Source organism: Trachinotus anak, unplaced genomic scaffold (assembly GCF_046630095.1).
Source record: "Trachinotus anak isolate AG129_WGS33_773 ecotype Australia unplaced genomic scaffold, CSIRO_AGI_Tana_v1 ptg000008l, whole genome shotgun sequence".
In the NCBI taxonomy this organism is placed as follows: domain Eukaryota; kingdom Metazoa; phylum Chordata; class Actinopteri; order Carangiformes; family Carangidae; genus Trachinotus; species Trachinotus anak.
In genome coordinates this window covers 4,515,116-4,532,588 of record NW_027273859.1, presented here as the reverse complement: position 1 = coordinate 4,532,588, position 17,473 = coordinate 4,515,116, and the positions used below count along the sequence as shown (strand labels likewise).

General features: G+C 39.2%; 1 protein-coding gene across 1 annotated transcript; it reads left to right on the top strand.

Annotated features, from left to right (window-relative positions):
• The first annotated feature begins 1,081 nt into the window (after positions 1–1,081).
• On the top strand, positions 1,082–17,121 carry LOC139623617 (tetraspanin-15). The gene is made up of 8 exons (XM_071481965.1): positions 1,082–1,371; positions 5,879–6,064; positions 9,349–9,423; positions 9,570–9,665; positions 11,258–11,374; positions 12,595–12,645; positions 14,079–14,195; positions 15,909–17,121. Exons 1-8 carry the CDS (start codon positions 1,285–1,287, stop codon positions 16,242–16,244), a joined length of 1,065 nt encoding a protein of 354 aa, XP_071338066.1. The 5' UTR covers positions 1,082–1,284; the 3' UTR covers positions 16,245–17,121.
• The last annotated feature ends 352 nt before the right edge of the window (positions 17,122–17,473 follow it).

Here is a 17,473-nt window from a genome sequence, read left to right as displayed (position 1 = left end):
ATACACTACCTACCTTAAAGGGCAGTGTGGGATAACATAATATTCTATTGATCCCAGAAAGGAAATTTACATTTTGGTTGCCCCTCAAAGGTCAGGGTCAGCCACAGAACAGTCTTGTCTTGCTCAAGGAGACATAGTAACTGTTGATGTTTGCAGAGGAAGAGGATAACATTGGTTGACGGACTCCAGTAATTGATTAAATGTAACCCGATGAATGATTTGACTTACAGCTAGCTCTCTCTGCAACACATATAACTGAGTGTGCACAGCAAATGAGGTTGCACACTACCTGAAATTTGAAACAATGCCCCATGGCTTTGTAAGTATATCTCTGTCCAGGGCTGAGTAAATTAACAGGAACTGAAACTATACTGTCATAACAAATAAGATCACAAAACATCTTCAAAAGCTGGTGATCCCAGGAGAAGAAACAGTTGTGCTGATAATCACTAGGGTGATCTAACACATGGCCAGCTTTGCAGTGTGTAAACCTATTTGTGAATGCATCAGTAATGTCATGAGTGTGCCAAATATATCCAACAAGTGGCGGAGACAACTGATGCAACTTGAGGCAAGAGCTGGGATTAACTGCGCACTCAGTCTTGAAGTACTGCTTTCCAGATTCTCTTAGTAAGTCTTCGTCAGTCAAAAAGCACATCTTTCCATTGTTTAAGTATATTTAGGTTTATGTACATACTCTGGTCAAGGATATTTGAATAGGGAGGAGTAGGAAAGAGTAATGAAACAAGAACCGAATTACTGTTGACAAGCCTTATTGGCTGTATTCTTATTCATAGCCTATTTTGTTTTCCTGTTACCTATTATCTTGTTTCCCCTGTGACCCAGTTTCTTTACAGGGATGTTTATAGTTCGATACTGTTCGATAAAGCAAACTGCTTTTTACTTTTGCATACGTAAATGTATGTCCAAAATACATATTTATTACTTGTTTGCCAAATAATAAATATGCTGCTGATACAGTAATAAAATACAGTAGCAGCTCAATCCCATTTAATAAAGCGGTTGTGTGCACTGCCCCTTTAAGAATGTAGTCAAAACAAAGCGTGGACTGGGCAGCCGCACGGAAGTGGTTTTGTTTCGATGGTTACCCACAATAGTGTATGAGAAATGAGAGCTGCTACATATTTACGATTTAGTTAGCTCACGTAAAAGCGTTTTTATTTCATTAATAATATTTTATTATTCCTTAATATTATTTTGATATCGCCCGAACTAAGCGAAGGATAGCTAGCTTGTTAGCTAGCTTCATTAACGCAAGCAGTCATGCCGTCCTATTCTGATTTGAGGAAAACCAACCATTTCTACTACTTCATCAAATTCACCTTAAATATCTACTCAATGCTGTTCTCGGTAAGTTGCTGATCTATTAATTGACATCAGTCTTTTAAGCGCCATAGTAAGTTCGAGTTGCAACAGTGTCTGCTAATTGTAGTAGTAAGATGCGAACAACCGAGTAGCATCACTGAGACATCTCTCCAAACTTCATTAAAAACAAAGGAATTTAAATGTCCCATTTGCTCCTGGCACGTACACACTTTGTAGAAAGTAACTTCAGGCATATCACACATCCGTACGATCTACTTAACAATTCGGCATTCACCCCAGTCAACCAAATCGACTCTTTTGATTACAATTTCAATTTAAAACACTGATTTAGCTCAAACTCCAAACGAACTTCGACCTGAATAGCGTGACAGCGTGAGACGGGGTATAGCTGAGATTTTATTGAAATTAATCACTGTGTGTTGGACATAACACATTCCGTATTTACTAGAAGACTGCATTGATTAAAAACAAGTTATAAATCACGATTCCAACTTTATGCACTTGTCGATGAGGCATTTAGTAATTAGTTGCTATATCTTAAATGGAATTTGGTGAGGAATTCTCTGGATACTAGCTAGCTGGTGAATGGTTAGCTTACAAAGACGGACATTGCCACTTCAGACACCATGCATCCTCCTAAATTTTAATCTGCTCTTAATACAATAATTGTGGGCAATCTAATAATAGAAAATAGATATTAATAATTTCATGTGAATTTGAAACAATACACAGCGATCACCGGCTAACAAACAGCACGGCGGTGCAGGGCGTTGGATCCAGTTAAAGGGATGATTATGTTGGTAAATAGTTTTGCCGACAGATAATATGAGCAGACTGAAATATTCTTTTGTTGGCCATTCAGCAAATTCAGGTTTATATTTTGATTATATAAATCATATATTGACAGTAAATTAAATATTGGTAATTTAGATAGTTAACAGTTTGATCCCAAATTATCTGAAATGTTACCTTTAACATGTAAACAGGTAAAGGTTTCTTGTACAGAGAGATAATGATTCCAAACTGTGTTCCTGGCATATTCAGAGCATTCTGGTTCATTTAGAATAAGGTGAACAACAAAAATGTATTTCAGTTAAGTTTCACTGGTCACCACTGTCCTTGCTATTTTAAATTGAAAGTGAAGTTAAACTGTAGCAGGGGAACAAATGCAAATTTAAATCTTATTCAAATTAACAAAGGTGTGTCAATGCCATTTTAAATGTGATGGCCAAGGTGAGGCACAGATTCAACCAATTCATTCAAGGATGACAACAAGCTTGGCACTCAAGTGAAACTAGTCATTGGATGTAAACTTTGTTGTAGCAGCGTAATAAATGATCTACTTATACTGAACTTTTTTTGTTTGTTTAAGTGGTTGGAGTTAAGTTGGCAGCCACTTTAAATGCTGGACCAGTTAATGAGTTTCTTGCTTGGCCAATAAGAAGTCAAGATGAGTCATCTTCAGCCTTCATCACCCCAGCCCAAACCACTATGTTATGTCTGCTTTTACACCTTGTCCATCTCACCCCTACAGCACCCCTCCAGGAACACTGTCAGAGTAATGTTTCATTTGCACCACCACCACTCTGCCTGTGTATCATGTGTATATGTGTGTATATATGATACACACTATGGCACATTACTGAATGTGATTCAGCAGTTTGATTCCATTAGCACACCAGAGCCCCTTTCATATGATCCATCTCTCCCCTCTACTATCTCTCTCTCTTATTGCTGTGATAGACGGAAGCTCTTGCAGAGCTAAGCTAATAGATTTAAGCTTAAGTAACTCTAGCTTTGCTGTTGTAATGTTACATTTGGTTAATGTAATTTAAGAGGGATTCTTACTCTGCATCATTCAGTGTAATGTGGATGGTCTGGTTTATTTTCTTCCTTCTTCTTTACTTAAGGGTAGTTACAGTCATATTATATTTGTCATATGCAAGTAACAAGCAACTACTAAATTATATTTATCATTTTATTAGAGTATTACAAATTAATGATTGTAGGTTTTACATCCATTATTAACACAAAGCAGGGTTGAACACATTCAGTGTAGGGGTCCGGCTTTGCTTGGGCCCCTGTGCCTTTTCAAAGTGTCACTGATAAGTTATCAGGACCCATTGGGATCCAGCTAACCCTTAGACTGCAGGGCATACTGTCTTTCCACTGTCCTGTGATGACTGATACAATGCTGAACCATTCCTGTATTTTTTTTCAGTTTGATGCCAAACCATGTCTACACAATCTGTTTGTCATTCTTATCTTCATTACTGCAGCATTGAAGGTAGAAAGGGCAACTTCAGAAGTGGGAACAGAGCCAGATGTATCTGCCAGTGTTTTATGGAGGGTTGTGAGCAGTAAATGGAGTTGAAGTAGATGCACCCTTCTCTTAAGATAGATTGCCTCCGTTTCCAATTGAAAATCAATAGTAGGGAAACAAACACTGTTCATTTCTTTTCTTTGTGTATCACTTGCATAAATTAAATATAAACAGGTTTTTTGATAATTTGTCAACATGTGCCCTAAAGATATTTTACAGTTTTCAGCATCCACAAAGACTTAATTAGACTTAACTATTTTACTGTAATACACATTATGACAGTGATTCACTGTGAGGCACTGTTCTCCACCACACATACCAGCTGGAGGCACTGGTGGAAAGGAACTGAGTACATTTACCCAAGTGCTATATATTTGTACTTTACTAGACCATTTCTGTTTCATCCTACTTTATACTTCTACTCTATTACATTTATTACATGTCAGGGAACTGGTGTACTTATTCTTATTACATATATTTGACAACTATAGTTACTAGTTACTTTTCTAATTTAAGATTTTAAACAAAAAAACATTTACATTTACTCATTTGGAAGATGCTTTTATCCAAAGTGACTTACAAGTGAAGGACATCAGTAAAGCTGAAGCAAAAAACATGATAAGCTATACAATACTCCTTACAAATAAGCAGTATCTTGTTTGGGCCCCGTGTCACTATTCACGTGTCTATGAGTTGCGTGCAGTTCTAGCGAAGTGCGACTTTCCAGTTTTGTTGCAAGCAAAAGATCATAGTATTCTTTCCACCACTGGCTGGATGTCAAAGTGTAAAGTAAGGCTGTGCACTGGCTGCACTGTGGAGCTCATTCAGATTGTGATGGTGCAGTCCTATTACACCAACACCACATTTAAGCTCCATGTCTCTATTTTCTGTGTCCCTAGTCATCCTTTCACATTTTGTAGCCTTTACCCAACATGATGTGGGTATCCAGGGCAGGCTAAGCACATCCTAGGGTTTGTCTACTGGAGACAGAAGCATCTAAACCGCCACATACAATAAACTGGGAAAATAATTCAGATTGTAAGAAAGCTTTTACAGATAGAGCCTGGAAAATGACTAATTTCAGGAATTCTTGTAGAGCATAGTGATGTGTCACGAATGACGCCTGAATCAATGCTACTGTTAGTTGTCATTAATACTACAAACACAAACACCCAAAATATCTGAACAGAAAATTTCCTGCGATTTGTTACAGGCACAACAATTTAATCCAACTGTGATTTGATTTGATCAAAGAATGAAAAAAAACAACAGGCTGCCAGCTGATGTAGTGATGTCACATGACTGGTGTTTTAAATCAAAAAAGTCAAGTGGCAACAATTGAGCTAAATTTAAGGAAATCTGTTACAGCTGTTTTTAATGTATATGTTTTGACATTACACTTACATCTTTGTAGTATTGACACAATCACCTCACTGTCACTAAAATCATATTCTCTGGTGCCACCGTTTGTTTTTGGTTTGTTGCATACTTCAGTTCGGCATTTTGAACTTATCCTGTCTGTGCCTCCCGTCATGAGGGAGCGCATTTCCACTCTGCTTCATTCCAGTAAGTGGATATGGTTGCAGCTCATGTGGACCAGAGCCTTATCCTCCCTTAAGGAGCCACAAATCTATTTAAAAGAATTTAATTAGACTGGATTTCAATGGAGCATTTCAATGTCCTATGTTATGAAAATGAAGTATGTAAAAATAAATCTAACGTTGAATGCCATCCCTGAAATCCAGTAGGTCAAACCACTCTTTGAATGCCAAGGCTTATAGGAAAGCAGAGAAGCTACACCTTTATACATCTAACACCTTTAAGTCTGTTCATTTCTATTAACTAACAACTGCTACGTTTTTATTTGACATTTGAATCTAATTTTCAATCATAATTCAAAACTCTTACACAAAGTAGCAAAAAGAAGTGTACACAACAAACAGTGTGCATTTACTTTTTGTCCTTAACCTTTTTCAAAATGTAGAGGCATCTGAATACTTTCTGAAGCCACTCTACATTAAAAGATCTGAAAAGTATTGAGTCTGAAATGATATAAAGTTGAAGGTGCCTGTAATGTCAGACACTGTCCTCACACAAATACTGCATCCCAAGAGATGTATGAGAGAGAATATATAGTTCAAAAAGTGTCTCCATACTGAGGATTGTCAGCTGTTTCCTGAAGCCTTCTTGTGCCTCTCTCTCCCCCAGCTGATGGGTCTTTGCGTGCTGTGTGTGGGTGTGTACGCTGAAGTAGAAAGGCAGAAGAATCGAACCCTGGAGGGGCTTTTCCTGGCTCCTGCTGTGGTGCTCATCCTGCTGGGCCTGGTGATGTTCACTGTGTCGGTGGTGGGCATGGTCGGATCCCTCAGGGACAACAAGACCCTGCTGCACATGGTAGGGATGAAGGAGGAGGAGGAGGAGTGTGTGCAAATCACTGCTGTTTTGAAGTTTGTTGGACAAGATTTACACTCAGTTTGCAGTTTATTTGACACCTAGGGCTAAAACTAATGTTTTCTAATACAGCAGTTTATTGAAATTGTTTCAGAGAGGAGTTGATTCAACTGTGTGATCACTTCAGAGGATGTAGTTGTGTGGTGCTGTTGCAGTATACAGAGAGGTATTTCTGCTATTTAGCCTACCCTCACTGATATAAATTGGTGGACAAAATAGAAACACCTTTCTGTATAATGCAGTACAATTCAACAGCACCACAAACTGCAGCCTCCAAAATGACAATAAAGTTGAATCAGAGCCTCTTTAAAAAAGTTTCAGCACAAACTGAACATTATCATCTCGAGGGAGGATTTATTGGAGGACTATAGTACTGGACTGCATTAGTTTTAGCTAGGTGTACCTAATAATGTGAGTGTGTGTGTGTGTGTGTGTGTGTGTGTGAGTGTGTGTGTGACAAACTGATTTGTTTGAAGGTAACATTCTGGTTAATTTATTTTTTTGTTCCATTGTGTTTTTCTTTATTTTATACAATTTGCGTTGTCAGCCAAGGAGCAGAGTTAGAAAATTAATGGGGAACAAAATGGAAAATTATACATTTATCTACAAATGTGTGTTTAAACATTTATTTGTCGATGTGTATATGTAAGTACTGTTTATAAATTGACAAACATCAGTCCTAAGAGATAAACAGTGTGTACAGAGTTCCTACAACAGCAGTGGTTCATAAAACATTTAAACTAGTCATCGCTTCGGATGCCTTTTTTTTTCTCTCCTCAAATGTAAAAACACAGATGCTGGTGTTGCCAGTAACAGCAATAAAGCTCAAAGGGAGCAGGGACGGTTGCTATGCAACTGTCTTATTAGCTGTAGCTAAATAACATAAATTGAAAAAGGGGATTAAAAGTTAGACATTAAAAAGGAAGTTATTGATGTCTCTGGTTATGCTTTGATGAGGAGGGTGAGGAAGCGATAAAGTTAATGTTACTTACTGGGAAATGTATAAATTATTTTCCTTCATGTGCTAAAATTTGCTTGCTGCTGTTTGACTAGTTAAATAAAGCTTTAAATTCAGTTTTCTATTGAAAAACTTTTCAAGAAATATTCCATAAATTAGAGTTTTTTTTTTTTTTTTCTTGGAATGTCCATGTCTTCAGTTTTTGACCCTGATTCCAAACAGAGGCCTTGAGCTGTAATTAATATATCAGCCTATACTGATCAGAGTCCAATCCGATACTTGTATGTACCTAAACCAGCTGCCCAGTGCAAACCAAAGCTGCAACCGCAAAATGTGATAATATAGAACTTAATTCATCCTGAAATAAATGTTTGTGCTTCTCTTCATAGCAGCAGAGGAAATGCAATTCAAATTAAATGCAATGCAAATTAAGGATGTATCTGACACACTGAAATAACAGGTGTAACTTGTTAAAGGTAGCGCAGCTTATTTTCACAAACTACTTGATAAGTACTGAAGTCCCTGGTTCAAAATGATAAAGTTAATAAGCTTGAATTATTCATATGATATGAATGAAAGTTTAACTGGAATTAACGTGACCTGATTAGCTGAATGTTTCTCTAGAGAAGACTAGTCAGTCTGTTGTTGGGACTTCAAAAACACTCAAGTTTCATTGAGGTTTTACAGAGTGGAGGTTCTTCCCTCATTAATGATCAGTCTGATTTCATGTTTGTATCTTTGTCAATTCAGTGAGAATAAACATGGATACACTGCTGCATCCAGGCACATTTTATCCACAGCATGGAGAAAGGGGTTCCCATAGATAAGCTCAGGGAAGCAGCTGTGTACTTCCTCTTTATTGGAGGGGACAGGCAGACAGGTTAACTTAACTAAGGTTAAGTCTTTTCTCTTGTGAGACTGATACATTCAGTTTGAAAGCTGCTACCTGAATGTTTAGCACGCTGCACTTTGCTAATAAGTGTCAGTGTCTGTATTACATGATCAAATCCATGTATTTTTTCAATCCAGGAAATTAGTCACTGACACTGGAGCATTAAAATATTTTCAGATAGACACACTAATTTTCACCTGCATATGCAGTGAAGCACTGCACTGTGTAGCCCAGACGTCAAGCAGCTTCACAACACGAGAGCAGACAGTAGAGTACTGTTAAAGAAGGATCAGCATCAGGGTTAATTTAGCTGAAACTGATCCATGAAAACATTTAGGTTAGGTTAATTAGTGACTCTAAATTGCCCCGAGGTGTTAAGGTGAGTGTGAATGGTTGTTTGGCTCCATTAGCCAGTCAATCAGCCCTGTGACTGACTGGTAACTTGTCCAGGATGCATCCTGCCTCTCACCCAATGGGACAGGCTCCAGCCCCAGATGACCCCCTAAAGCAGGGGTCTCCAACCTTACTTACTCTGAGAGCTGCTCTGACAAAATGAAAGAGGCTGAGAGCTCCTCACTTCTTATATTACTGGTTACATTTATTCAGTTATCTTATCAAAACACTCAAACTGATCTCTAAACCAAATCAGATGAATAAGATTATTTAACAAGTCATCAAATATTGATTCACATTTTGCACCAAAAACATCTGACACTCACATCACTGTCAGTAATCTGAGTCATGATTGAGTCAAATCTGAACACACAGACATGATAACACCACTGCAAAAAAACCTCCATAGATCTGCTCAGAAGTCAGAGAAAAAAGAAGCTCCTCAGTCAGTAATCCAGTGGTAGTTGTGAGTACATCCAATGGTACATAACAAACAACAGGAACTTAAAATGGCTAATTCAGTTCATTTAATTTTCTAAAATGTAAACAAACATGGACTAAAGAAATGGGGCTGAAGTTGAAGCCCACAGCTTTAACTCACCTGATCCCTGGGAACATGTTTCCTGTTTGTGGGAAAAGTTTATATCTGTTGTGGTCTCCAGAAGAGAAGTGTTGCCTAAAGTTTGTACTAAATTCTCAGAAGCTTTGGGTTAGCTACTCTAAAAGAGGGGCTGAGCTGCTGGTAGCCTGTGAGCCACCTGTTGCTGATGATGCATTAAAATGTTCCTGGATCAGCCCTGGTACCAATCTTTAGGTTCTTAGGCTTGAGACATGTGTGTCATTATGTTTTGTTTTGTGTCTTTGATGTATTGAAAAGGAGCTGAGTCAGTTTTAGAGGCACATTTTGGTCAGTTACTACATTTAGTAGTTGCTGATTTCACACCATGGGGAATGCTGCATGACTCTTGTCTTCTTCCTCCACAGTTCCTCTGTGTTCTCTGTGTGTTGCTGCTTCTCCAGGCCATCGCGCTCACCACGGCTCTCATCTTTGAAAAGAAGGTAAACGTCCGTGTCACTTTACACAGCCTATACTACCCCCCAATGATACCCTCAGCCACAATCAGCTCACTTCACTGTACTTTCTGACTGGCATCATCTCTGTCAGTGCTGATAACAGTGACCACCTCTCCTCTGTGTTTGTCCAGACATCTGCTTTGTTCCAGAGCAGCATACGAGAAGGAATCAAACACTACTACGATGATCTGGACTTCAAAAATATCTTGGACTACGTGCAACAAAAGGTTATATGATATTTTATCTAGAACATGTGGGCAGACAGGACATTTATTTGTCTGTGTTAGAGATACATTTATTAAACATGAGGATAGCACAGATCTTTAACATTTGTATACAGATATTGTAAAGTGATCTGATATTATTGTGATAAACAGATGTTCTGTAGAAAGATGCAGGTTGTATCAGGAAGAGGTGATCTACATCTGAATGCTCTCACATATTCCAGCCAGTTCAGCACCAAGTTGGTCATTTCATATCACAGACAACATGCTTGTTGATTTCAGTATTGATTATCTTCATTTGCACAGTTTGCACAGTTGCACAGTTCCCATTAAGGTTAGTTTAAAAGCCTACAAGCTCACAAGTAACCTCCTCTTAAAATCCTTTGGTACATTATCATTTCAGAACACACTGATGAGCCAACAAGACAAGCACTGTGGGGTTGCTGTTTTCAAGCGTTAGCTGTCTTGATAGTGTTATGCCTCTGCAGTTTCTTTAATAAGTGAACTTCCTGATGTGTCAAGTAAACTAACAGGACCCACAGTGTGATTACTCAGTCTAATGGTTTAAGTAGCTGGATCAAAGACAGTTCTTAAAAGGACTCCATTTTGCTCCTCTAAAAGCAGACTTTGGGAAAATCTACAGGCAGCTCTCTGAACAGTAGAAAGATGAAGTGGTCTGTCTGATTGTCTGGATGGATTGTGTGGAGCTGCAGAAACAGTGCAGGAAAAGAAAAAAGGTTCACGACAACTTGCTGTGGCTGCCTGCAGCCATTAAAGGGAAAAGTGGGTATTTAGGAAATGTTTCTTTTTCTCTCTATTAGAGACACAGATTTCATCTGCGCGTTAACGGTAGAGCTTACATTAGTATCAGCTCCTCTGAAGTATTAACTGTCCAGGTTCATTCTTTTTATTGAACTTCAAAATGAATGGCTGTAATAGATATTTAATCTTTGGCTCTGAGCTCAGAAAATATTCTCTTGGCTCTCAACTTCACAGTTTGGATCTTTTCTATCAAGGGATCCTCTCTGTTTTTTCATCATCCACATCAACAGCGAGGGCAATATATTCCTACCTCCTGGCCCGTGTGCGTCCTTTCTTTTTCTATTTTCCCTGCTTGTAAAAATGTCTTATCTGCACAGCCACTGTGGTGCCTGGTGTAACAGCGTGCAGCTGCGGTCAGGCGATCACAAAGATAGAGGTGTCCTTCATTATTTAGGAAAGCTCTCAACATGTTGGACACTTGATTGAATTTTCTCTGTGAAGTACTTTCGAATGACAGCCTTTAATTGATTGTCAGAACCACTGTAGGCTTCACATGAACACCTGTTTCCCACTGCAGACATCCCCACATTGACTTTAGTTTCCAGAAGAACTGGATGTACAGAACGATAATTAGTCTGCCTGTGGAGGGCAGGGGACTGAGGGGGAGAACAGGTGTGGATTGCACAGCAGAAGCTGTAATTCAGAGGGATGTGTCATTTTAGGAGCTCTGAAAGAACTTGAGCTTGTGCTCTTGCTTGAGAACATGTTGATTTGTGACAAGCCTGTTTTCATGCTTGGTCCCTAACCACCTTCTTACTGTTTTGTTTTTGCAGTTTTCATGTTGTGGAGGGGATGAGTATAAAGACTGGGGCGTCAACCAGTACCATTTCTGCAATGGCACTGGTCCACTAGCCTGTGGGGTTCCTTACACCTGTTGTGTTCGCCGCAAGGTGAGTGCTGGCGACACACATAGAGCTAACAGGCCTTCACATGCCTTTTTAGTTCAGGTCTAGTCCAGCTCATGCTCACACTGACTTACCACGAGGACTGACGGGCAGTTCACTGACAGGACAGACAGACATGAACCCATCAGGAAATCAGATTCCTGGGACTGACAGAGGGTTACGCCACACATGTACGTGTTTATTGGTCTTCTCACAAAGTGCACACACAGGAAGTAATTGATTCTGAGCATTATTAAGAAAGACTGTCACTGCTCCTCATACATCATCAGGCAGACCAGTCAAAGCAGAGCAAAAAAGTGGGATCATCTACTGTAACTGCTGGGGGTAGTCGTTTCTGGATCACACACTTTGATGCACAAGCTTGAACAAACACACATCACATTTGTTTTAACTCTTTTTTCAGTGAAATTAGTGCATGCTCTGTCACTTGGACGGCCATAATCAGACGTAAAACATGCACTACGTTCACTTTAAATAGATTCAAGTTGTACCTCTCTCTGTTTGCAGAGATGATGGGTGACCAGTTCAGCCAGTTAATTAGCAAGCCTTGATATGATTTGATCCCAGCGTCAGTGACGGTACATGGGTCTGCCGCAGACATCCATCCTGGAGATAATCCTGGACCCTCCTGACAGATGGTTCAGAGCCAGAAACTGCCCACTGATTTAATGACTCCTGCTTTATGATGGCAAAAGGGAGACTTATTATCTACACTACAGAGACATAATTCATCGTGAGAGAAGTTCCTCATGCAGCTATCAGGAGACGTGTTCAGACTCTAAGGTTTATAGCTTTTGGGAAATTTTTCTGTTTAAATAAAGTGTTGGTCCCTCGTGGCCCCCCTCCACTCACCATATGCCCCGTATCACTCCCGTCCCTTGGCTCAGAGCACTGATACGGTCTGTGGAAGCAGTGGAGCTGAGCTGGGGAAATTAACAACACAATCATCCAATACACACACACACACTCACACTCACACACACACAGAGACCAGAGATAGTGGAGTTGATTAGGAAAGCAGAACATTGGCTAGGTGTCTGCTGTTATCCGTTCCTACCTGTCAGGACTGAAGCCATTTTGCAAACGCTCAAGTTTGGCAGGGGACAGGTACACCTCCTTGTGAAGAGCATTACTTTCAGAAATGTCCCCACGTGTCTCTGGCCATCTAAGGTCTCTGACTCTCTAAATCTTGACTCTTTGCACAGGTGGGAGAGGTCATCAACACTCTATGTGGTTACCAGACTCTTGATAAACAGGTAAGAGGAACTCCTAGTTATTGTTATTATTAGTTTGGCCCACTGGTTTTTGTATCTCTGAGTCCCAACACAGCACAGATACAACTTGCAGTGAAGGTTATGTTAACACTTTTGGACCTCCTAAGAAAACTATGAATTTGTTGACATGTTGACATACTCACTGACTGGATAATATCTGGTGTACAGGTCCTGTTTTTCTTTCATTATATCTTTAAACTTTCAAACGGCTTTCATTTAATCACATTGACTTGTGTTGTTGTTGTAATAAAAGAAAATATACAATATCATGACATGTGTCTGATATTGAGATATTTTCTAGAATTTGAATTTTGATCTTTTATTTTGATCTTTACAGATCAAATAACCAGATGAAAATGTGTTTACACAATTACAAAATCCAAACAGTTATGTATATGGATCAATACAAAGTAACTTCAACTTTAAAATTCTTGTTTAACACAAAGAAACTTTGTGTTATTGAAAGAGCACTCAGCCTCAACCAAGGAAGCAAAGTAAAATCCCAGCCTCTTCTCCATCCCCTGTGGAGAACTAAGGATTCACCAAAATCCTCTTAGTTATCAGCAGATTTTTAAATTATTATGATAAAACCTTTAATATTGATTAGAAGATTCAATATGGAGTTTTGTGCCTCGTGACCACATCATACTTAACTTTGGTTTTTATTTGGCAGCATTGATAAAATTTGACAAAATTCCACTGTTACAATGAAGGAAAAGGAATTCACTTACTATATTTACCCAAATCCAAGAAAACCCTTTTCTTCCAGGGCCTTTTCCATCACAGACTCTGAAGCCCTTTCACTTGTAAATGTTCAACATGACATCAAAGGACCAGTGTGTGGGATTTAGTGACATCTAGTGGCAGGGTTTCAGATTGCAACCAACTAAAAACCCCTCCCCTCATCCCTCCCTTTCCCAGCATGTAGGAGAACCTATGTTGGACCCTCAGGTAAGGTAAAAAGGTGAAAGGCCCTCTCCAGAGCCAGTGTTTGGTTTGTCCCTTGTGGGCTACTGTAGAAACATGGTGGGCTCGTTCTAAGCTAGTATAAACACAATACTTCTTATTTTCAGGTAATTATACGTAATGAAAAATAATCTGCCATTGGATCCCCTAAATCCTGCACTTCTCTCCCACATTTATGTGGCTTGTTAGTTAGTTAAACAGTCACACTCCCTCATGTCAGACTCTGTAAGTAGTCATAATGATTTTTTTCTGGCAGTAAGCATTTTCAAGCTGTCAGAGTTCCTCTGTGACACTGGTAAATTCTGGCAGCTTGACGGCTCGTTTTTATTATTTTTTTTCTCTTATATTCAGGTGACACTTTTTTATTCATCAGTTTGAGGCTGTTTAGTTTGAGTTCAAATTGAAAACTTTCCTCTCCTTGCCTTGTCTTCCTCTGGTCTGTGTATCAGCGTGAAACCCTTCATGAGTTGATCCACGTGCGAGGCTGCATCCATGCAGTCAACCTCTGGATGAGTGACAACATCGGAATAACCGTTGCACTCTGCTGTGCCATTGGGCTGCCACAGGTAATTTAAAACTCAACGCACCCACTCACTGAACATCAGATTTAGTACCCCCAGATTGTCAGCACAGACTAAATTGTTTTTGGTGTAACTTTAACTTCACTTACTCAGCTTCACTGAACTCAGTTTGCGACTGTTTACTTTATACTTTATTTTGGTAAATCTGAATTTATCTATCATACATTGCAATGTCCACAAATCTAAATCACAAATATAGAGAGGAGGAATTACAATAATTGCTTTTCTAAAATGACTGCATAAACATCAGTGGCTCTCTGCAGCTCTACTCCTCCAGAATAAATTGTAGCTCATACAAACTGCAAGAAATTTTTGTCTAGCTAAAAATAAGCACCTCCTCCTGAGTTAATGTGCCCTCACACACTGGGAGACAAAAAGTTTTTACTTTTTGCCAGTTTAATGGCTTGCCATTGTTTTGAGCTATTGTGGCTTGTGCACACTTGAGTCTGATCTCTTGTAAATATGTGTTTCTATACACAAAACAAACAGCAGTGTGACTAATGGGGATACTGGGGTTACAAAGCTTTAATCAGAGTATAACTTCAGGTCATTCAAGGCAGTGCCAGACTAAATCTGAGACCTTATTCCTTTTCTTTCTTTTTTTTCATTTATTTATTTTTGGCTTTATTATGATAGGGATAGTGAGAGAGAGACAGGAAAGTTAGGGAGGAGAGAGAGGGCAGCAAAGAGCCTGAGTTGGAGTCAAACCCAGGCCGCTGTGGGACTGAGCCTAAATGGTATTCGCTCTACAAGCTGAGTCACGGAGGCGCCCTGAGACTTTATTTCTCACAAGGTCCTTAATCTAAATCCTGAGACGGAAGAAGTGTCACTCTCTGTTGGAGTAGTTCGGGCTAAAAATACACTCAGTCCCTTGCAGTGGTACAGAGAGCACCAAAACACAACATCACCCAAGCTAATTGCTCTGCTCAGAGGCTTAATGTTATCAAACTCATGGAATTTGTGTTAATTAGTGACAATTGATGCAACCTCCTGTTAGCATCTTCTTAAACGACTCCTCTACATAGAGCAACATTGAAATTGGAGCCGCCTGCAATAACACAGGGATCCTTTGGGTTTGTTTCTAAGAAATCATGTCAGGTTGGCATGGTGGACAGCTTTAAATATCTATAATCTTACACTACTCATGAGCCTTGGCTGCCATTGATATGGAGAAGAAGTCTGTCAGCTGTAGCAAATTCAAAATGCTTAGTTGTTGCAGTTATGAATAAAATTCATCCAAAATTGAAGAAGCAGATTTTTTCTAATGCAGCTGTTGATTTTATTTTGTACTAGTGATCCATCCAGGAGAGTTTCACATCCATCCAGGGCATGTAAAGGCTCTAATTATGAGTCACCTAACTGTGTGTATGGAGAAATGAATTTCTTGCCCATTTTACTAATATTTCAAAACTCGTATTTCTGTAAACAAAAAAGTCTTGGATCAGCACCAGTGTCTGTATATTTTCTTGTTTTCCTTGCACATACTTGTTGTCTTGTTGGCAGAGTGATCTATGACCTAAGTGCTGAAATCATTAAGTGGTTAATAAATAAGCCAGTGACAGAAAATTAATTAATAGTAATTTACCATTTTTTTAGACATGTCTTGTGTTAAATGAATTTATGAATGAAACAAATGATAGATTGGTCCGAGACACATTGACTGTATTTATATGAACAAGTCCCTGTGTGTTGCTGCAGCTGCTGGGCATCATCCTGAGCTGTGTCTTCTGGAACCTGCTGGTGGACATGAGCGAGTCGGCTGACATGGTAGACTTCAAGCTGAAGAAGACCGAGTTTGAGTACAGCGAACTGGATCTGGCTGGCGCCGGCTGGTGTATGTGCCTGCCGAGGGATGGCGGCTACCTGCCCGTCCCTGCCTCTGAGCCTGATCTCGACCCCATTGACATTCACCTGGAGAAGCTCAAGAAGCAGGCGCCTCGCACACACTCTCAGCTCCAAAAACTGCAGCAGTCAAGATCAGCCACTGGGCTGGACGAGGTTGACATTGGCCGCAAGCAGAAAAGGGAACACTGAGTGGTCTTTTTGCCCTTTCTTGCCTTTTGGGTTTTTGCCTTTTTTTCTGTCATTGTATTAATTGCATTTGTTGGAGTTGTGTTGCACTAGTTAATGGTTGAACATGTCAGTCATTGAATCAGGAGAAATTTGGTTAGCTAAAGGGATCAAAAGTACTTTGGCACTTTGTTGATGAATTTGTTTACAACAGAATTTGAGGGAACAACATACAACTGGCTTTTTTTAGAATCTTTCGTTTGTCTTGTTTGTGACGGTTCATATTCAAAGATTTATGGCATTATATCACTTTTTATTTCATTTTTTTAGCCTTTGAAATTGAGCTATGTCTCACGTGCTAAAGCTTACCTCAGGCTGTTTTGACAATAGCCCAGTAGTCAGAGGACAGTACTATTTGGTGTGTAAATTAATGGTAGCTTAAAAAGATGTTTTTCAGTGTCGGGGATATAGGAATAGCCAAGTATGTCTTGCGTGTAGCGTCTGTGACGGATGTATACAGTTTGTGTATTATTTCTTTTTATTATTTAAATTTGATTTGGTGCAATCAGTGTACATTGTAAGACTGATAGTTGTGGAATATCATGGGATGCATGTTTTGTACTGTATATGAAGTAAGTATGAAAAAAAACAAAAGAAAAAAAAAAGGAAAAAAAACAGTTTACATGTTAGGCTCTCATCAGGGGGACTTCAGTCTGTTCCATTTTTAAACAAAACTTTTTATTCCTTCCATCTTTTAAAGAAACAACTAAAAAGATTATCCAGGCTACAGATTCAGTAACAGTTTTTGTATCTGAGTTATGCACTGTTTTGAGCTTCCCCCTAGCTCCTGCCTTGTATCAGCACTACTGTTCTTGTCAATAAAGCTGAATTTGTCTAATGATTTTTGTCATGTTTTGCTGCTTTCCATGGATATTTGATGAAGAATGCCATAGCCTAAATTTCAGCTGCAAACTGAAACATTTCACACTACTTGCTGCTGTCAGTCTCTAGCTCACATTTAACTTGAGTCATGCCAACATCAGTGTTTCTGCAATAAGAAGGAGCTTAATTGCTGGAAATCTCACTGGAAATTGATTTATTTTTTTTAAATCTGTTGGCGTCATCTTGTCATATATTAAATTCCTTTTTCAGGAATTGATTGAAAAAAATTAACAAAAAACTGACACAAATCCCCCCCCTCAAAAAACTAACAGCAGAAGAGAAATGTCTGCTGTCATACTTTAAAAAGCGAC

Excerpts from the sequence above, each read along its gene's own strand:
- LOC139623617 (XM_071481965.1), top strand. The coding sequence starts at position 1,285 with ATGCCGTCCTATTCTGATTTGAGGAAAACCAACCATTTCTACTACTTC. Across the intron at positions 11,375-12,594 it reads CCTGTTGTGTTCGCCGCAAG|GTGGGAGAGGTCATCAACAC; the intron begins GTGAGTGCTGGC and ends CTCTTTGCACAG. Across the intron at positions 12,646-14,078 it reads ACCAGACTCTTGATAAACAG|CGTGAAACCCTTCATGAGTT; the intron begins GTAAGAGGAACT and ends TCTGTGTATCAG.